We start from the raw sequence: 23,295 nt of genomic DNA, 5'->3' as shown, positions 1-23,295 counted from the left end.
AATGCACATTGATCCAGCTCCCAAAGAATCCTTAGAACAATAAAGAAATTAAAGAAGGATTTGAATTTAAGCTCATTTTACTTTTCTCAGTAGAGAGAAATTCAGTAGATTGCTTAAAGTTTGCTTAAATCTCAATAGATTGCTAAAAGAAATGAGAGACTCTAAGGAACACTTTCCGAACACTGCACCTGCTTCTTGCAACTGTAACCTCACAGTGAAGGGGTAAGACATGTACCACACTGCTCATTAGCATCACATCCTAGAAAGGCTCAGGCTTACACGGCTGGGAAATCAGACTGCTTGTGGACAGCTCCACAGCCTAGATTCTAAAACCCTCTAACAGAACTACCTCGCAGAAGTAACCTGGTCAGGTCAAAAGGTAAAATCGTGTGCCATTTTCTATGGCAACCTCGAATGATCACTCTACTGGGAATGAGGCCTGAGTAAACCCAGTAATATTCATGCTGAATATAAATCCTTCATGTTCTTTGGGACTAAATCCAGATCTTAATATTGCATGTGTAGGGTCTCCTTGCTTTGTATTTGACTATCATGGAACGCTAAAAGATGGTCTGTATGAGTAAAGGTCATTTTGGAGTTAACATATGGAGGCAAGAATCAAGTACAATGTCTCAGTGTACTGCAATATGGTATTTATCTTCTACAGTGTACTCAGACTTCATACAGCCTGCTGGATGCATTAACCTCTAAAGCGAAACAATCAAATTAACTTTATGTCATTCCCAGTTTAAAGATACAGCTGGATTTTGAAGAAGACTACTCCATTTTCAGGAAAAAAAAAAAAAAAGAAAGAAAAAATAGTTTATTACAAATAAAAGTAAATTTAAGAAATAATTCTGCTTAAGGAACAAGTACTATATAGCAGAAATAGTAGAAAGATGTTTTAAATCCAGAGTTTAGATAATTCCCATGAGTTACTCTGAAGATATAAAATGTAATTTGTAAGGTCTAGTCATCTTTGAGAGTTTCAGTTTATGGTTAGTACACGCTTATTTCTTTAAAGAAGTTAGTGAAAATACACTGTCTGTATTTTTTCCTAATGGCAAATGTAATGAGTATCTATCCCTCATGACACAGTGCTAATTCATTTTCCCTGCAGCTGCACTGTTTAGTATTGGTCATATTGTACATTGTTCTGAGAAACTGTTAGTACCTCACGGTATAATGGGCTGTTATAATCACAGAAACAATGAGGTCACTTTTATTCATTTACAATTCAAGTACTGTCCACCTAAGTGCTTTTCGCAAGACAACTTTCCCATGATCCTTTCACAACTTTAATTCTGCCAACAAAGAGTCACGGCCAAAACAACTTTGGAAAAAACCCACAAAACCACTCAGGCTATCTACATTATGGGAAAAGAGAAAACAGAGATAACAACTACTGTATCAAGAAAAAATATATTGGCTAATACAGGCAAAGCAACAAAAAGTTCTACTACACCCAAACAAGGGGTAACAGTGGCTCCTGTGGGGCTGTTGCAGATACTGTGAGTGTCTAAGAAGACAAGAAAGCAGAAGTGTTTAGGGAGAGGTACTATCTTTCACAGTTCAATGATAGTGACATGTATGCACATCCCATGCTATAGATAATTTTAAAACTGGTAGAGCAGGTTATTCATCAACAGTCTACACAGATGACTTTTTAAAGCTTGGGGGTGGGGGGGTGGGGGGGTGGAGGGGGATCTCCCTTTGTCAGTGGGAATTTTAGTTACATAGCATTAATTGGCATTTACTTTGACCCTAACAGTTAGATGCATGGAGTTACCAGCAAGTAAAAAATAAACACAATGCTGAACTTCTTGAATAAAAATATACAATACTGAAGTTAAAATAACAATTAAAAATATTACTGAAAATTATACTACTATTATTAGTTGTGTTTCAGATATTATTTTAGATTTGTTCCCAGTATAGATGCTTAGCTTTGACAGTATCACTAGTTTCTTATCAGTCTCCAACATTTGGATAAAAGTGGTCATTACGTGGTAGGCTGGACATCTTATTGTCAGTGGGAGCACTGAAAGTCAGGCACTGAAGTGCCCAACTATTCATTTTGGGGATCTGCAAGCGGAGCTGAACTCTGTGGCTTCCCATGCTGTGCAATCCCCCTCTCCCTGGGTAACAGTATCTCCCAGGAGGATACTCAGCTGACACGCTGTACCATAACTTTAAAAAGCTCATCAAGAAAACAGGGGCATACTCTAGGTTCTACCTTTACCAGTCACATAATAGAAAAAACCAAAATAATTCTAAACATGTAATACATTCTAGTTTTTCCTTATAGGACTATTTACAGACTATATGATACTGATATTAAGATATCAGTGATTTAGAAAAATATTGTTTGATTTGTATTTATTTAGGCATATTGAAACCAATTAAATAAAAATTCTCTGACAACAAGGCAGAAAAGACGTATAAATGTACAGTGCAGGAGAATTTTCATTAAAGATCTCAATGCCTAATTCCATTTACCACTGTGCCTCTTACCCCTTACTAAATTAAGGCTAGAAATTCAAGATAGCATTCATTCACAGAATTCATTTTTTCATTCATAGGATTTATGACCACATGAGGTTATCGGAACATGTAGTTCAACCCTCATTACATTACAAGCTATTATATTTTGCTAAGGAAGACCAGTAACATGTATTTGAATAAAATATATATCCTGGAAAGGCATCCAATCTTGATGCATTCCACAGAAATATATGAATGTCATACATCTAAATGACAGAATAACTGTTCACTATATGAAAAGACTTAAAATATGGTATGAAGAAAAATGGTTCATTGCTGCTGTTTCAATTATTCAGCACAGTGTGTATGTTTCCACCTTAAATCTAGATTTTGGCACTGTATGTCAAACATACAGCAATACTGACAAGCCACTGTCAAAAGAGCAGCCTCAGTAAGATGATGGAGCAGGTGCTTAGAATAGAAAGGAACACTCAGTGAATAATATGCATACCCACAGAAACTACTCTCTCCACCAAAATCACATTAAAAATCTATGGTATGCTTTTGACTTTCAAATTCATGGAAATTCTAAAAGCACAGTGGAAAATGGTAGGAAAGCAATGTGTTTGCATTCTGTTTCTCTAATAATATTTTACATTTTTATTATCCCAATGCATCTGACAATTACTCTGGTGTTGTTTACTTATCAGGAAGTTTTTCTTCTGAGATTACTTTCTTATTCCCTGTTCTCCATTTGTTAAAAGCCTGTGCATTAAGTGATTTCAAGTTAATTTATCAAGATCACTCTATGTATCTCATTATCCAAATATGTTACGTTTATAGAAGTTCTGTTAATTAACCACTTACGGCTTCTAAAACATAACAGTGTGGTGAGCTTAGAGGCTTCCTCTCCAAAAACAACTTCAGAGGTGCCTTTCCAGTAACATAAAACACCAGTAAACAAGCATGCTTCCATTTGGTCCTCAATGAACAAGCTAAAGGTTGCTCATGCTCTTTCATCTCTACAACCTGTCCTCTCAGCATTGCTATTCCTTCACTTTCTCTTGCAGCCTGTCTTCTTAAAGCTACTCCACTGCCACCTTCATACGCATCACCCTTTCTGCCTGTTGCCTCATGGAGCTGCTCAGAGAAGTACAGAGAGGCTTTTTCTAAGTAAGGGACATATTACAGGGTGCAACAAACTGAGCTGCTGCATTATGTTTGAATCTTTCTTCTGTTTGCTGTCTGACAGCATATACCTCAGGAAGACTAGTCTGCTTCTTCAAATCAATGGCACAAAGAAAGAAACAGGTTTATGCTGTATGTTTTTTAATCTTCCTCCTTCACGCAGTCTATAACTTAAAAAGAATGAGAGTCCATAAAGAGGATGGAAGCATTTCTTGTGTGATGTGGAAGGTAAGCACTTGGATTAGGAAGTTTCAGGACCTGGAAAGACAAAATTAAAATGCCATCCTAGAGAAACAGATTCTCTCTCTTTTTCTGCACGTGCATCTTGAATATCACTTGCTCATTAGCCTAAATGCTGTGTTGGCCATTCTCCAATTCCTCAGTCTCTGGGTATTCAGCTTAAGACTTGTGGCCAGTGGTGAATACATTGGCTATGCTTTAAGCAGATACAGGTCTATGTGAAGTTAGCTGGAATTTCCCAGGAAAGAAATGTATCTAAAATTGTATTTTTTTTACTTGAATTCTTATTTCAAGTCATCAGTAATGGTCAGCTTCACAAACACGTCTCTGCCACAGAGGTACCGCCAAGGGAATATGAACCAGTTCTGTGGACTGCAGCCAAAGTGATTTTTAGCAGTTGCAGACTGTTTCCACACCTGTGGACCAACTGCTACAGGGGATCTCGATGCACTTTGCTAGTGAATTTCCAAATCTTTGCTGATGTGCAGAAACATCCAGGCCAAGAAGACACTAGTTCTGTTCCATGTTCTTACAGTTCATAAATGTCTGTGTTCATAACCTGTTCCAGTCCTTCCAAATATCAAATTCTTTACCCATTTCAGTGGTGTTTTATCAAAGCATCTCAATGGAATGGTTGTATGAATTAAACACTGCTAAAACAAAATATTTTTTTCTTAGACTTGTACAAAACCAGCCAAAACATTTTTGTTAAACTTTCCCCCAAAGTCCACTCAGAAAGACAATTGTGAAGAAATGTTTGAGACCCAATGGTAACAATTTGGCAGAGTAGAAGAAAGCAAAACCAGAGAATATATAACAATAGAAAATTACGAGCTTAACATGAGGCATTATCATCACAACTTGTAATAGCACAGATTTGTAACTCAAAATGAACTTTAACATACATTTTATGTTTCTCTACATTGTCTAATGTAGAGTTTGCTGTCTACTACCTCTCTGTGGGACCCTGGGCAAACTCCACTTCCACCAAAAAAAGAGGAAACATTCCAAAGAATCAGTATTGTCCTTTACACTAGCAGCAACACTGTCCAGATTTTGTTAGCTATCCAGAGCATTCATTTTCTAAGTCACCTTTAATAATCGGATTGTCCAACATTAATAGTCTTCTCCAACATTTCTATTTAAAATATTATCAGTGCATCAGAATTTCAGACTGGGGGAAATGTAAAAAAAAAAACAAACCAAAAACACAGGCCATGTAACACATACATTATTGCAGAATGAGCAATACAAAAGCCAATATTTCATCCTTCACGGGAGACTATGTATTGTTCACTTGGCAATAAAGCGTATAAATTACACTTTGATTTTCCTGTTTCACTTCTCTTTACCATGCCTCGTGTGCTGAGTGTCGAGAGAATTCGCCTCTTTGAAGTTTTGCTGACAGCGTTACAGAACCATTTCCTCTGGAGCACCCTTCTGAAACTTGTATTTTTGAAACACTTTTTATACTATATCAATTTTGCTACCTTTGCAAAAAAATATGACTAGCCTGAGGGGTTTTCTTCTTCTTTCAGTCATGCTGCCAGGGGGCTGATTGTTTCTGATTGCTAAAGTCAAAACTCCCTTAAAATGGACTATTCAACCTGAAGAGCATTTCATATGAGCACAGCAGGTTTTCTAGTCACCTTACTTGTCTGTACTATTTAGTAATACAGTTACTGTGTGATGGAGATTACAAAATCATTTGAGCTGGCTGCGCTGACAACCTGAGCAGAAAAATAATTCTATTGCTGAGATTCTGGAATGTAAATCGTAGAATAAAGCATTTGACCACTTAGTGAAGAGTGCAGTATAAACAAAACAAATCTATATATAGGTATCAGACATAGATAGGTCTCTAAAAGCTGAGGCTTCAAGTGACAGAATTTCACACAAGTCATTTAATCAAACTTTCTGGGTTTCACTATACAACTGGAGAAAAAGATTCTATGTTAAACTTGATGGGAAGACTATTAGAAATCCTTTGTGCATTTAAAACATGAAATTATATCCTTTAGACATCAAAATGTCCACTGCACCATTTGTATCATTTTCTCCCCCGTGAAGAATCACTCCTGTATTATCTATTGTTTCACTGCCTCAGGCAACAGGGTTTCATCCATTTCCATGCTACAGCCTGAAACATGAATATATGGTATAACACAGAGGTATCTGAAATTAAGACAGCATTACTGATCTGAGTAAATTCAAGAGGGAGTGTAAAAATGATGGCTAAAGTATGCCATTAACTTCCAATTATACTGTTATTTTCTTTTATCATTCATCACAGCCTCAGCACACGAATGTTTCCCTCCCCCACACACTTTTTTTTTTTTTTTAACTTTTTTTTATATATGGTAGTTCTGAATTATTTCTCTAATCTTACAAAAACTTGAGGACTTTCAAACATAGTGGCTGACTGGTATCTGCTAGCAAATTATATATTATAGTAAATTATTCCCTGTATTTAAAGGATAATGATGTTCCAGACAAGGCACAGTGTGCTTCATGAGGCTGGAAAAGGAAGGGATCAAGGCAACCTCTTCCTGAACCAGCACTGAGACAGTGCTTCAGCCAACATCTGGAACTGTGTGTGCAAGCTGATTTTAAGACGGGTTGTACAGTGTCCTAGGTTCAGCAGTAGCAGTCATTTTTCTCCTTCTCAGTAGATGGTGCAGTACTGTGTTTTTGACTTTAGCCTGAGAACAACGCTGATAGCACGCTGATGGTTTTAGTTGTTGCAAAGTAAAGATTACTGTAAGGCAAGGACCTTCTCAGCCTCTTATGCTCTGACAGTGGGGAGGGGAACAGGAAGCCGGGAGGAAGCAGAGACAGGACACCTGACCCAAACTAGCCAAAGGGGTATTCCTTACTATAGCATGTCATGCTCAGTATATAAACTGGGGGGAGTTATCCAGAAGAGCAGATTACTGCTTGGGTAGGGCTGGATGTCGATCGGCAAAGGTGAGCAATTGTATTGTCCATCACTTGCGTTTATTGTTGGGGTTTTTGTTTGTCGGTTGGTTTTGGTGGTGTTGGGTTTTTTTTCCTTTTTTAGTTTAACATTCTCTCCCTTATCATCATTATTATTAGTGGTAGTAGTAATAGTTTTGTATTATACTCTAGTTACTGGACTGTTCTTATCTCAACCTGTGGGGTTTACATTCTTTCAAATCTCCTCACCATCCCGACAGGAGCCAGGAGGGAAGAAAGGGGAGAATGAGCTGCTGTGTGGTTCTGAGTTACCAGCTTAAACCACAACATACAGACATTCACTCAAGTAAGGGCTGAAATTGGAAAACACTGCAGAAAACCAGAGCTAGGAGAGACTGCAAAAAACCCATACAGTCACCCCCTATTTCCTAGCTGTGAGTTACTTGAGATGGTAAATTGTGACACATGCACTTCCAGCCTATTCTTATAAGGCTTCAAAAATGGAGGTGCCACACATTCCCCAGGCAATCTTTTCCAGCTTTTCACTATTCACTAGTACTGAGAAGTCTAACTGCATTCAGCGCTGCTGTGAGTACCCCATTAATCCTTTTCCTATACATCCATAATATATAGAGAATAGCTTGTTCCATTCTCCCTTGTGACAGGTTTTTACACACTCGTAGGCACTTTACCTCTTCACTCCTATGTCTCTCATTCCAACTAAACCCAAATCCTTCTGCTCTTCTCTTATATAAGGAACCTTTCATCACTTTCCTGTTTTACTGCTGGGTCCTCTCTTGAAAGGAAATACACCTGAAAAATGTTTACGACACTTGAAAAACTATACTATATGGTTTCTGATAGGAAAGGTTGAAGCAATTACAAGTTCTGTGATAGAATATTTAACTGGCACAACAAATACTCCAAAGTCAAATATTCTGAATCAAGTTCATAAACATTAACCTAGCAGCAATGGGTGTCAGCCTCATTCAGCAAGATATCTTAATAATTTCAAAGTTGAAGTAAAATTGATCAATCATGCATTGAACTAGAAGGAAATAGAAACACATCAAAGACAGGAAAAGGTACACTAGACTGAAAGAAGTATTTGAGTTGGACAAAAACATTCTGGCGGATAGGAAGGGAAAAACATGACCTAGCAAGATAATGCCAGGTAAAACAAAGAAGTGGAAGATAACACGGTTGCAGAAATGTACCCAGCCTATAGAAAAAGTTATGAAAAGATCTGTAACTGCCACACCTCTTGAAAAGTAAAACAATAAATAAGTAAATAAGAAATCGGGGGGGGAGGGGGGGGGAAGCAACCAACCAAACGAACAAAAAACCATAAATAATAAGACAGCATGAAGGTGCAGAGAAGAAAGAAAAAGAGGAAGTACATGTTAGAAACAAAAAGGTTTTACATCTTCCTTTCAGGAATTTTGTTACAGGAATCAAAAAGAAGGACAAACAATATTTCATGCTCTTCAAAAGAATAGATACTGCCTCCTCATGCAGCATGTTCCTCTGTTTTCTGTTTTATTGTGAGATTGACCCAGCTCAGTTTCCTGTTAGTCTTTGTGCCCAGAGCCTTAAAAGCAGTAACATCACCTCTTCCAAACATGCATGGTGTGTTAAAGGGCAAAAACCTCCCCATAGAAATAGTGCAGGAATTTGACAAATAGCTTTTAGGGGAAATCTGTTCAGACAAACAGAGGCTAGGGAGTTAAGAGTAGTTTTAACCCTGCACATTTTTGTGATGCTTAGTATTGTCACCAGCACAGTTTGCATGTTTCATATCATAGAAACATCTTGAACTTGATAAGAGATGATCATATTGGAAATAACATGTGCTCAATATTAAGATTCAGGATTTTGTATAATAATACCAGTGTGCACTTATGCTTGCTTGACTTTAACAGAGAGAAATAAAGAGGTGCAAATTAATAAGTAGTGGTTACCTCAGAGCAGCAGTTTTCCCATTTCTGTGAGTACACGTGACTTGCCTGGTTTGGTACCCAATTTGTATGTCCCAATATTTGTTCTCCTGTCTATTTTGTCTGTTTCTATTCCTCTTCTTCTTAATTAACTCGCGAGCCTCAGGATCCCGAACTGCCTTTTCTCTGTCCTTTTCCTTATCCTTGTTCTTCCCTCTTTTCCTCGTTTGCCTTATTTGTCTTGAATGGGGCACTGAGCATGCGCTCCAAGGTCCCACGTTTAGGCTATACAAACTTTCTTCAGCAGTGCATGGGCTAGACTGACAGATCTGAAATTCGGTGAGGTTAGGACAGGCAGACCCACCAAACTGTGGTGGAGCCACAACGTGCCGAGTTCGATGCTGAAGCCCATTTCCACAGGTCTTTGAGCACTCCGACCAGGGGGCAAATTCAGCCACAATGCAGTCCTGCCGGCACGGAATGAGGCATCCCTGCTCCTGGCGGGGCTTTGGCTCAAAGTACTCACAGATGACATCCTCAGCTGGCACCCCATTGGACTTCTGGATACAGGTGATATCTCTCGTCTGGATCCCTTCCTCCCCTCTGACACATTCCAGGGGCTTCTCATGGCTGCGGGAAAGAACGGGCCGGCACTGGTTCCAGCTGCCGATCTGCCAGTCGTACAGCTCCTTGTGCCAGTCGCAGACCCGAAAACAGCTCTGCTGGTTGTCCGGCCGCTCTGGCTGTTTGCAGTTTGTGGGCAGCGTGGTCCAGCCCTCCACATGAGCGCACCACACTGCTCGTGTCTGGATGCCACCCGGACCACATTCATCTCCCATACATCTCCCCCACGGACCTGGAAAACAAGAGAAGATGTTACTGTTGCACACTTAATTGTTTTTCTGCCATGTTGCAAAACCAAGTTCATAGAACTAGTTTTGCATCTCCTCTAAGAATTTAATTCTTGGAGAAACTCAAGCTTGGAAAATGTAAAACAAGTATGGGATTACTCTTAATCTCCTATTTTTGTGATTATAGATACATTTCATTTTTTATCCTAAACAGATTGAATATTTAATTTCAAGAACATATACAGGAATTGTTCACATTAGAGAACTGAGAACTGAGCAATGACAGTCATCACGTAGCTTTGACTAGCAAGATAGGAGCCAAAGTCCTCCCCTTCAGATCATCAATCTAATCTTCTCTCTCATCTGCATGAATAACCTTTCCTGGACTGTTTTGATTTTTGCTTCACATTTTGTACTGCGCTACTCTGTACACCCTCTGATGCTAATTAATATGATATTCTCTTCTTTCTGTATGGTATTAAATAATGAGAACAACATAATACATTTTGAAGAATAGAGGTAATTTCAGGTAGGCCACTGCTACTCTTTCCTTTATTATAACTAAAATAAAAATTAAAAGCCCTCTAAGGAGTGTTTGCTCTATACAATCTGCGAAATCATTATATGGAATAAGATCTTGAAGACAGAGACATACCAGCTGGTAAATCTCCACAGAACAGAAGTTACTGAATCATAGAATACCAGGTTGGAAGGGGACTTCAAGAATCACCTGATCCAACCACTCATGGCAAAAGCACAGTCTACACAAGATGCTCCAACACCCTGTCCAGCTGAAACTTTAAAGTGTCCGTTGTTGGGGAATCCACCATGGGGAGATTAGTCCAATGGCTGATTGTTCTCATTGTGAAAAATTTTCCTCTTGTGCCCAGTCAGAATCTCCCCAGAAGTAACTTGTACCCATTGTTGGTTTTTTTAAATCTCTAAGGTCTATCATAAATAGTCAACATTTATAATTAATTATAACAAAATCAATGTTGTTATAATTAGTATCAACAAAACCAATAAAAACCTATTTCCTTGAAATCCAGTATGTTTACTTTTTCCATTATTAAAAACTTGTTATATTCACCTGGTTCAACTCACAAAATCCAGAGATCAAAGGTCAAAATCCTTGTTTTTATCTCATTTTTTAAGACCTCCCCTTATACACACCTCATGCACATTGACTTACTATGAAAAAGCGAAAGAACAAATCATACAGAAAAAAAACACGTAACCATTTCCCAGCAGAACAGATGTCTGTCTGCAGACAGCTGGTCACACAGAAGACATTTTGGCTGACTGAGGAGTGCTCATGATCCATGATGAAAATGGGGCCAGGCCATGAAATCCTCATTTATCTTACTGACCCCCGTAACAAGATTATTTGTGTGAGTAGTTGTGGGAGATGCTTGGCTGAGCCTTTGTTATCTCTAAAGCAGGTTAACAGAATAATTCTGGTACTGCACAAGAGTTAAACGAACTATGGCAGGTACAAATTATTCACAACAGTTTCTTACTGAATGACTGGATAATGACTGAATATGGAGCCACATCTGATTACTGATTCCCACAAGCTTCAAAACCCTCACTGACTTAACGCAACTTTCAGCTGTTCATCCAACATTACCTTCAGTAGCAGTTTGGGAATGGGCTGATGATACACTATACACTTAGCCTCTGCTCCTCATTGCCTCTTTTTTAAGTGGACACTGAGGCTGAACAGTTTGCTTGTAGTTCTAAAATCCTAAGCATTAATACTTCATGGCAATGCCAGCTGGCAGAGACCAATTCAGACCGTGGAAACTCCTCTGTATTTTTTGCAGATGCTTTTTGCAGTGCTCCTTTAGAATAAAGTTCCAAGCTAGCTTCCAAAGAATGAATTTCGAAATGCATGTGAATATCTCAGCAATCTCAACAGCTTACTTTAACTCAGTTGTCTTTTTTCAAGGGAAGAAGAGCAATTTACATTGTTACTTAGTTTAGCTGTTAAAAAATTAACATAAGATTTTAAAAATATGCATTTCTAGCAATATTAACAAAAAATTGCTTTGACCGAAATTATTCTACGAAATACCAACTTTTTTTTTTTTTTTAACAATTTCTGGTAACCACATTAACCGATATTCCTATCAGTTTTCAGTTGCACACTGCTTTGAAACCTTCAGTTAAGTTATACACTTTTTCTTGTAGGGTCATAAGTCACAGCTGTTAAGCTCAAGCACTTGCTGAAGAATGTTGCTACCATATGTTCTTTATATGTACCCATCCCGGGTTCAGCAGTAGCAGTCATTTTTCTCTTTCTTAGTAGCTGGTGCAGTGCTGTAGTTTTGACTTTCAGCCTGGGAACAGTGCTGATAACACCGATGTTTTTAGTTGTTGCTCAGTAATGTTTACCCTGACCAAGGACTTTGTGAGTCTCATGCTCTGCCAGGGAGGAGGGGAAGCCAAGAGGAATGACCTGACCCAAACTAACCAAAGAGGTATTCCATACCACAGCACATCATGCCCAGGGTGTAGAACTGGGGGCAGTTACCTGGAAGGGCTAGATCACTGCTTGGTTGGGCTGGGTATCGGCCAGCGGGTGGTGAGCAGTTATATTCTCTTCCTTTGTTATTTCCCTTATCATTATTACTATTGGTGGCAGCAGCAGTGGTTTGTGTTATACCTTAGTTATTAAACTGTTCTTATCTCAACCCGTGGGGGTTACATTCTTTCGATTCTCCTCCCCATCACTCCAGGAGCCGGGGAAGGAAGGGGGGGGGGAATGAGAGAGAGGCTGCGTGGCTGAGCTTAAACCACGACAGTACATCGCAAAGAGAGAGATAGGTTCCTCTGCAATTCCCTTCACAGGTACCCATCTCTCTCTACCATTAACAATAAGAGAGCAGAATAATTCACTTCTAACTTCAGTGGCCCCAAACACATTGCAAGCACCAAGGCCACACACGGTTGTCGTTCAAAAATAATCACAGAAAAGCAGGAAGAGAAATTCCTCTGAACTGAGTAAAGGAGCTTTGTGACTTTTTCTAAATAACAAGAAATACATTCCAAACTAGTCCTAATACACTGTCATTTTTTTTCTCATAGCCAGAAACTGAAAAGAAAGCACCCTGCACATGCTTACAGTATTTCTTTGTCTGCTGGTCAAGGCATCGCTGAAGATACATGATGGAAAAACAGAGAAGGCAGAGGCTTTGAATGATCCTCAAGTATGAGAAAATCACATAAAGATCACCTGCAACATGCTTTTTGTTTTTTATCATTATTATGGGCAGTACATTTACCACAACATTTGTAAATGTGAAATTTTGGGATAAAATTAACCTCACAGAATCTGGTGTAGCAGATGTATGCAATTTGGCAATAAAAAATATTAGCAATGTAGAGTCTCACCCACCACCATCACTGAAAGGCTGCAGGAGGTGGCTGCTCTTTCACAAACGCTCAGCTGATCTTAAGCACTAGTAACAACAGAACACCTTTAAGACAGCTTCCAGCCTAATCAAGGCCTCAATATGATGTTTTAATTTGCTCTTTATGAATATTCTTTAGGTTCTCTCTTTCCCATTGAAGCAGTCCTCATGCAGACACTGCTCTCCCTGCTGTGCACTGATCCAGGGACGTCTGGGCAACATGCACTCCATTTGCACTGGGGAATAGAAGCTGCTGCTGTGAATGCCAAATAGTTTTTCTTAGCATTTGGTTTTAAGTACATTTAGATGAATGAATCACAGCTTACCTGTAGTGAGCTGTACTTGTCTCATGAAAATACCATAGTTTATCTGCTCTCTGTTTAATTAGCATATCACATATGGCAGTTACAGAAATAAATAGGAAGCTTGCTTCTTCTTTGGTGTTGGGAGTTATCACTGAAGTCTTAGTGAGTTTAAAATGTCATTTGTAATTCTTTGTCTTTTAAAGAGATTACTGTAAAATACAATATTAAGATTCCCTCTAAACTTCTAGAGGATTAACATTTATATTTTTAGGGAGCAGGAAAGTAAGTGAATTAACCATTACTGCAAGTTTATTCTGAAATTTTAGGGAGTAAACACAATGAAGCCCAAAAATTAAGATTAATCCTCCCACTAAAGCACCCAGAGCTTTGTAGCTGAGAACAAGGTAAGCTATCATAGTATTTAGTATCTTAGATATTGTTTCAGGTATTAAAATTATCACTATTTGAAGAAGAAAAACCTGGTTTTGAACTTTGATCCAGGGCAAATAAGGCTATAAAAAAATCCATTCAGCTTTCCTCCACATGCATAGTAAAAAAATAGACAAAACAAGTCCCCGGCTATTCCACAGAAAAACACATCTTGAAGCATCAAGCAAGATGTTACTCCCATTTTTAGCACATGAAGATTTCACCACTGATTTAATCTGAATTCTGCTATACTTTCAATGAGAAGTGGTTTTGACCCATTTATATTATTGGTTTGGTGCCTGTAAGTAGCATTACCAGTTTAATGACAGAGACTGACTGCACAAGACAATGAGCAGCTTAGTTTTCAGTATTTTGAGAGGATTGCATTTAAAGAGACTACTGAGAGACTAATTAGCAGAAATCTACTATTTCTACGTTCAGAAACAAGCTAACCGTACCCACTACTGGAAACCTCACATTACATTTTATTAAGAGAATTTTGTGATGAGGGCCAAGAAGGTTGACTGGGTGACACAGGGCTGGGAGTCAGAAGGACAGTGATATTACAAGATATAGTTCAAGCCTAAGCAGTAAATCTCAAGAGAGGTCAGAAAGACACAGATCAAAGTCTTTGAAGGACTCGGGAGATGACAGTGAATTGAATCTACAGTTTCTGATAGCGGAGCCGGTCAAGGAGCAGGATGAACAGCAGGCCACTGAGAATGTAACGGAGCTGCCTCCAAAATCACTTGCAGATCCTCTCAGTTAAATTAAAATACAACAATCATGTCTATAACTTGGTACAGGGTATCAATATTATCTATATTTGCTTTACACAACTATGGTAGTAATGGAGAAACCACCACTGCCATTACAAAGTATTTTTATGACAAGCAGTAGATAATTGGGGAAGTCTAAGTAGGAAACAGTTTCACTGACACAGACACATTGCCTGTTACACTGGAATGAAGCAATACAGCAAAGTGATATAATTCTAGGTAAATTATTGATAGCTTTTTTTTTTTTTTTTTTTTTTAATATAGAACCTGAGATGTGCCAACACACAAGCTGGCTGCATTTGGAGAGACAGATTCTGTAATTTATACTATTGGGAGTGTCAAGACAGTAGAAAATTATTCACAAACAAACCCTTTATTTTTGCATCCTTCCCACCAGTGGCGGGGCTCCCTGGGTGCTGTATGACTTGCCACTTGCTCTATTTGCCTGCAAACTCTCCCCTCCAGGAGTGCTATGGATCACCTTGACTGTCATTTCTATTTAACGCTTTTGTCTTTCTCAGCTTCTCTTTCAGAGGTTGAAAAGAACATGCAAGACAGCGTCTGCATCAAAGAAAATGGATTCAGGATATGGAAGAGAGATAAAAAACTAAAGGATTCTCCAGATAATAAAACATAACACCTGTGAGTCAGAGGAAGACAATGGAGAATCAAATATGCCTACAAATGATTTGACTCCTAGGTCAGATTTTCTATTTCCTGATAGTATAAGGGAGAGTGTAAGCCGTTCTACAGTTCAAATGATTTCAGAATCTCAAGAATTCTGAAATTTCTCAAATTAACAAGGAAATATAAAAACTAACATTAAAAAACACAGCTTCCCCAACTTTTCAAGTCACATTTTCAAATAATAGGATAAAGATAAACTTGAAACTATACGAATAGCAGCCACTTAGATATCTTTCTAGGTGTTCACATAATTATTAAGGCACTTTATATAACTGGGCCCTCTTATTTTTCCCCATTAATATCCATTGGGAAAATACATTCACACATTTTCCTGATACTATTAATGGCATGGTAATTAACATTTTTTCTTAAAATAATTAATATAAAACACATGAAATGAACCTAAAATATCCATACCAGTTTAAATTCTGACATCACAAAAAACATAGCACTTATTCAGTGTTTCCCTAACTAAGCATTTTCATACTAGAATCTCACAAATTACTAGAACCAAATTTTACTTATTTTCCTCCAGCAAGTACTCCTTTTTTATATCAGAAAACTGCTGTGTCTAAAACAATGTATTTTATAAGAAAAAAATTTGGATTTAATATGCTTTCCAGTGTTGATGCAGTGGGCTTCTGTGCTACAATTCATTGTAGTTTTAACACTATATTTCACCTGGTAGAGGGGGGTTTTCATCTTCTTTGTGGTTTTTCCATCAATACTGTGACAATTACAAGAGATACTGATTTTCTTTTTTTTTCATCTGTAATAAATGTGTAGAGGGTAAAAAGTATCTATTTCAATAGCACAAAAAAAAACCCTCATAAAAACCCAAATTGGTCTCAAACATTTTCTCTTTTATTTAATATGATGCCAGTTCTTCATCAGCCAGGTCTGAAAACCTAATTCAACAGTTAAAAAGAAAAGCGAAGAAACCTCAGACATATTTTGCTCTGGCTGTGAGGATTCAAATTTTTAAGTAAACTGCATCAGGGCTTATACCTTTTATACCACATTTCTTCCAAAAGTAATTTGACTACAGCAGTGTAACACCCTGAAAATCACAGCCTACACTGAGAGTCTCCAGCTCACAGTAATGGTGCAAAATGATTATCTGAAGTATATGCTAGCAAACATGCAAACATGAAAGGTTGACAGCTCACAGTGCAGAACTATCTGGCTTTGTGTTGTTGTCGTAACCAGTAATGAAATCAGGTTTATTTTATTATTTTCATAAACTTTAGGCTTATTATAAACTTAATTCTCAAAACATTATTCAAACAGTTATTCCTCCAAACATTTACTTATTTTTTTTGGCATAAGTTCCTCTAACTATTCATTTTCCCTTTATCTAGTGTAGCAGCAGCAGCTCAGATGAATATAGGATGAACACACGAAAGGAATACTTGATTGAAGCAGCATGCTTTAAAGAGAAATACAGCTTGCATGTTCTACAAAGCAATTACATTGCTTTGACCTTTTAGTCATGTTGTAATAAATACTTCTGATATTGTAAGATACTGAATACAGTTTCTTCTAGCCCACAGTCTGTTTACATAGAAAGCTAGTTCATGAACATTTCATAGTTTCATTAGTGGTGGTGTTAAGCGATACTAATATATTCCTCGCACTCCTCTGCTTACGTTCTCTCTCTAGTCACACTGCTGGCTGAAAAGCCAGATAACACTCTTCTGACAAATGATGATTCCCATATATAGCAAACACTCTTGCAGGCTTTGTAAGTTGGATGAAAAGCTTTGTTAACCTTTGCTTGTATCTTTCCCACTTGTATGTTTTGTTTATTCATAAATATTAACAGCTGAAAGCTGCTCTGAATCTCCAGAGACAGTTTTACCAAGTCAGACTGAAGAACTACCTATCCCAGTACCCACCTCCTACAGCAACAACGAACACAAGCTTGATGATGGTACAGAAACAGGGTGAGCATAACCGATGCCTTCCCTGGTACCATCCCAGCTTCCCACCGCTTCCCACCATTTCCAGCTCACAAACCACAGCAGACACATTGGTAAAACCCTTCTAATACAATTAATAATTATACATGCACAGCAGATAAAGAATGTCCATGTGTTCTTCAACTGCTTTCTACAGAAGATCAGTTTTAGAAATCATATTAGAAACTCCTAAATTGCTGTTCTTTTTTTTTTCTGTGCAAAGTCACCAGAGATGTCATGATAGAAAACACAAGGCATGGAGCCTATTTTTTCTTAAGCATTGGGCAAGGAAAAACAAAATAAAAAAACACTCTCATGAACAGCAATATCAATTATGAGCAAATCTGTGAAATCAACAGTTACTTCCAATTATTACACAGACTGTAATCATGAGTAAATATTAACATTTTGCAATGAAAGCTCTCTAATGATATGAGCAACAATAACACCACAAATTATTCTTATCTGTGTCCCTGTAAATTTTAACAGCTCTGTCTGCATCAGCATCTGATTTTAAGGGATAGATTATTGAGAAACCATTTCAAGATCCACTGCCTATTAAGGAGGAGGATTTGATTTGTATAGGTTAAGATGAGGTTTTTCCATTGGTTTTGGACCAAGATTTGCTGCTTTCTCCCTGTTGGTATTTTACATTCAATTTACTCACAAATCTCAAAGCAAATTTTTTACTGCAATATTGCTAAGAGAATATGTCACTTAACCTGAAAATCTCATTGCTAGTATTATTCTTAATGACTACACAAACATAGATTTTTGCACTAATTCAACTAACTGAGGCTTGTCCTTCACTTTTCACCAGAGTAAACCCAACCAGATTCATTGAAAAAGCACCACTAGCCCTTGTCATGACACCTGGACATCAGCATGTGTTGCAGCATCAATTTCTTGGTACTATTAGAAGAGTTTATTTCTGTGCAAAGTCTCCTGCAATTGCATGGTAATCAGCCATATAGAACAGGTTACAGGGACTTTGAATCAGACCATTCTCACCTCTATCATGAATAATTTTGCAATTCAGCTTCTTAACCATGATTTTCTTCTGTACACAGGCTGATATATTAAGAGAGAAGACAAAACACCTCTGTTTCAATTAGCATGAAGAACAAATGAATGCTTTTATTTTCTGCCTCTGTCTCATTTTCTGTCCTTTTATTTCTTTCCCTTGTTCATCATAACCTCCTGCTGTGGTGCTGATGGCCAGAAGTGCTAGCTGTGAGGCTGCTGCAACCACAGGGTACATCCGTCAACACAGGCCATCACACTTGTGCCAGCCCAGCAGTTTGTAATCCCAGGCTCTGCTTACATTAACCAAGGGGAAACAAGTCAAAAACCTTATTCACAGAGACATGAAAAATTTACTGCTACAGCTTTTCAGAGACTGGCTACAGCTTCTCGACTAGACTACTAGAACCAGACATCAGAAATTAAATGTACTATCTTCGCACACCGATTTTTTTAAAGGATCAGACGTTCTGTAAGATATTTTGTCAAGGTACCACGTAGTTGGCTATAAAAGAACACTACAATTTAGTTGTATGAAGTCAGAAATAGATTTAGGTTGTACTCTGAGCCCCATTGCTAACCTGCAGGATGATCTACGTACACCATTTCTGTCTCCTTGCAATTCAGCTTCTCCTGTGTAAGGCAAGGGCAACAATATGAATTTTTAAAGCCCATTTAGAGGTATTGATGAAAAACGGTTTGCAAGAAGTAAATAGGAGTAGGAATACACGTTCTGTCATTTTCTCTCTGGAAGCACACAGTTTATTCAGTATCTTTCCCTTGAGTTTTGCCCTAAATCCCAGTTGCATTGAAAGGTGTGTTTTAATAAAAAAGCAAGAAGCCCAGACAATAAGCTGCTGCTTTTTTCTTACTCTTGACAGAAATCTTATTCATAGAGCACAGCATGCATACTTCTCATCTGTGCCTTCCCTCTGCCTCTTTGCCCACAAGAGAGATAATAAAGATATTCAAGGATCAAATAGGAAGGTTTCTCATATATCTGGATTCTCTATAGTTGTTTTGTTCTCCACTAATGGAATAACATTAAGAGTCCTGAACCTAATGAATATCCCTTAGTTAACGTTCTGGACCTGTCATACTTTTGGTTTTGTTCAAATTCATTGGAGCAAAGAAAATTTCATAAAATTGCACCTTGTAAGTACAGAACATTATATAAAGGGTCAATTCTATACTTTTTTTTTATTCACCTTTAAATATTTCATTATTTAAATTGCCTATGTGTTGGACTGAAATAATAATTCAATCATAAATCTTTTGAAGTGCACTGATACTTTATGTCTTGCTGAGATACATTCTCTAAGCATATCCTCTGTTCATTTATTATTCATTATCATCCACAGTTTGCCAAATTCCTGTGGAACCCATTTTCAATTTTCAAATGGCAACTTTCCCCTAGACTTGTGGTGCTTTCATTACATAGACATAGTACTTAAAACTACAGGAAGGAAAGCCAACTAAGCCATGTGGACATGCTGAAAATGCAAGTGCTGCTGTGTATCAGACAATGATAGATCTATATCAGTTTTGAAGAAGTCTTGTCAGGACTACATGAAACCTGTCACTGCAATGTATGCAAAATAAATAATGTCTTTATCTGAGCTCTCTGTAATAAATAATTTTCATTTCAGACACAACTAAGATAAATAATTCAAAAAAGTGATTACTACTTATTTCCATCTGGCAAATGTGTTGCACAATTGTATTAAAATAAGTGGTTTTGTCTATTTTTATGAGACTGGCAATATATCTAACAAACTGTTCCATATAAATAATTTTTCCAGTTTTTGTATTAGAAGTAATAACTTTATTGAAATATTAATGTAGGCAGTCATTTCAGTATCTCAGACCATATCGTAACTTTGGCTTTTAAACAGAACTCCCCCTCAATCAAAGCAGGGACTTCTGTTTAAAAATACATGAACATGATCTGGCATTATCACTAATCTATCACAAGAACCCAAGATATCCTATTAAAAATGCAACTAATCACTACTGCAAAAATTTTAAAGTACACCAGTATTTTAAGGAAGGCATCACAAGATTACTCTTAGATCAGCAATCTCCAGAAGATTTCTTAAATTCCTTTCACCCATCAAAGAAAAAGGAACAGGAGCTCGGCAACTGACCTCTGCATTAGTCTTCCATTCTAGCACAGAAACCACTTACTTTTCCATTGCTAGTAATAGCTTCGATTTCTAAAGTTACTTCACAGAGGTCATTTCATAATAAGTAAAACCAGAATCTTTTAGTAGATGCCCTGCTTTCTTGGGGATGGCTGAACATCTGCCTGCCAACAGGAAATGGTGAATGAATTCCTTGTTTTGTTTTGCTTGTGTGAATGGCTTTTGCTTTACCCATCAAACTATCTTTATCTAAGCCCATGAGTTTTCCCACTTTTATCCTTCCGATTCTCACCCCCATTCAGCTGGGGGTTAGTGAGCAAGCAGCTGCATAGGGCTTAGTTGCCAGCTGCAGTTAAACCACATCAGGAAGTACTTTTTTACTGTGAGAGTGACTGAGCACTGGCACACGTTGCCCAGAGATGACATGGAGTCTCACTCCTTGGAGATATTCAAAAGCCATCTGAACACAGTCCTGAGCAACTAGCTCAGGGGAGGTGTGTATGATGCACGTGAAGCATAAAAGCTCTAGGTGGCTCTGCCTGAGCAAGCAGGGTAGACAAGGTGATATCCTGCGGTCCCTTACAACCTCATCCATTCTGTGATTCCCTGAAATACACACATATCAATATCAAATACAAAAGTCATAAAGGAAGTATTTGGTTATGTATTTTCCAGACTCTGTTTCCCAAACTTCACTATGCCAAAGTTTAAATCACTATATAAAGACTAAAAGACATTATGTATTCATGAGTAGATATATCCAGAAAGAAAAGAGTAAGAAAATGCTATTTGTTAAGGTTTGGGGTTAATCAATTATAGAATTTAGTAGAATGTCTTTACCATTTTAGAAACAGCTATTTAATTCCATGCCAGAGATTCTGCATCAGAAAACTGACAGGAAGAGCAATTCATTATTAAAAACATCTACGGAATTTAACTAACAGATAATGCCCATAAACTTCAAATATGTAACATGTATTTGCACTTCATTAAACATTAACTACACCAGAAATGAATTCCTAAATATTCTTTATTATTAACTCCAGATGAGTATAAAAAGAAATATGACAGATATAAAATGGCAGAGAAGTTTCAAAATTATGCACTGAGAAGACTTTATAATGCACTCTTTATGAATTACCACAAGCATTAAACCTCCTTGCTCAAGCTCCATTGAATGATGTGTACTTCTATACAGATATTCATTCTTAAAATTCTTCCTCCCACTACCTCAAAATATCAGATAAACATGAAGCTCATTTTCTGCATGGTGAAAGAACAGCCCACGTGCAAATTTTATTTAAAGGAGAAAATAAGTAGAGAGATCTATATATCTAAACAGGGACATGGTAATTTAGCTAGTCACACTAGCAGAAATTTTAGGACACTGTCTGAGTACTTATTTAGAAGCCACCACAGCTGGAATTAGGAAAAAAAAAGTATTTGAAAAAAGTGCCTGCAGAGCCCAGTTCATCAAAACTGCTGAAATAATGCTGTGATTTAAGGGCAATCAAATGTCTGTTTTACTTAGCTAGTAAACAGTTTACTTAAACTTTACAGTCTTCAACTTTGCTAATGAGTGATTAGACCTGAATTTCTGGGTAAACTTTACAGCAGAACCTCAAGAAAGAGAGACAAATCCAAGAGCATTTTTGTGATATAATAACTCATTTAAAAGACAGTCCAGAAAGCAACTGCACCTGAGTGAAGATCTGTTGCTGCAAAGCCCAAGCAGGCTCATCAAGGTAAATAAAAGATCTTATCCTTTTAAAAGCCTGAGCTAGCATTATACCATTTTAGCACAGCTCCTTCAGCTACATCACTTAGGAAATTAGAAATGTCATTCTCTATTTTAATTCACCTTCAGGTAAAAGGTTAACTTATTGGAAAGGATATTTTAACAGGCCAGATCTTTCAAAACCAGTAACGAATTGGGTTGGAGATATCTTTCAGAAGGGATGACTTCAATTAAAACAGCCCTCACTAGAGATAATGAGTAGAGAAGGAAGGTTAGTGCTGGACAAAGAAACACTCGACCTCTTGCCAAATAGGGGATGCAAAGATCTTTATCAGCCTGAATTATGCTGAAAAATCTTCAAAAGGCTCTGAAAAACAGAAAGGTCATTTTGTTTCAAGGAGACTCTTTAACAAGGGGTAGAAGTGAGAGAAAAGTTTTTTCTAATAAATTTTAAAACTCATCAACATGAAAACGTTTGCTGGGCTAAGAAAGGACAGAAGAGAGAAAGCGAGAGGAAGAAGGAGAGAGGGAGGGAAAGTGAAAGGAAGGGAGAGAGAGAGAGAGAGAGAGAGAGAAAGAAAACTTATGGGAATCTGAATGTCTCAAAGGACATTTGCAGTAATCTTATGGCCACTGTTTATTTTTCTGGTAGATGTGTAATTATGCATCCAGGCTACATTAGCAGCCATAAAAGCTCTCTCACCCCTTTCAGATACACTACCGAAGAACAAATTTGGTGCAAGCAGGAACACACATACATTTGGCCTAAGCCTCCATCCTAATGTAAAATTTGATTCAATGCCAATTTTACTGGAGAATGGGAGAAGCTCTTGCTCCTCTTAAAATATAAAGTTCATGCCTGGATAACAATAATTTATCTCTTACAGAAGTATAACAAACTAATTATAAATCAAATGCAGGAGCCTGAATTTCTTTTCTATACTTTGACCTCACTACTGAATCCTCGATACCATTGCCTTTCTTTCTCTCCCTCCACTTCCCTCCCCCTTGCCCCTTTATTATAATACTATTTAGGATGTTTCTTTTAGTTGGAGTGAAAAATGGTCAGAGTCATCTAAAGAATGGGCATACTTTAAGAAGAGCACAGTTATTTGTTCAACAGCAGGTTAATGTAAGCAAAGGAAAGCTCAACCCAGTATGGCACTGCTTAAAGAA

At 37.6% G+C, this 23,295-nt stretch overlaps 1 protein-coding gene across 1 annotated transcript in view; it reads right to left on the bottom strand.

Moving 5' to 3' along the window:
* The window catches only part of THSD7A (thrombospondin type 1 domain containing 7A), a gene marked incomplete at its 3' end in the record, with an annotated part of 195,124 nt that overhangs the window by 108,025 nt on the left and 63,804 nt on the right, over positions 1-23,295 (bottom strand). The window contains exon 2 of the mRNA XM_080611330.1: positions 8,811-9,642. Within this exon, the coding sequence (XP_080467456.1) occupies positions 8,811-9,642 (832 nt within the window). The remainder of the gene's footprint in view (positions 1-8,810; positions 9,643-23,295) is intronic.

This window comes from Psittacula echo (genome assembly GCF_963264785.1).
Source record: "Psittacula echo genome assembly, chromosome: 2".
NCBI lineage: Eukaryota > Metazoa > Chordata > Aves > Psittaciformes > Psittacidae > Psittacula > Psittacula echo.
Note: the sequence above shows the minus strand (reverse complement) of the source record. Positions and strands in the feature narration are given on the sequence as shown.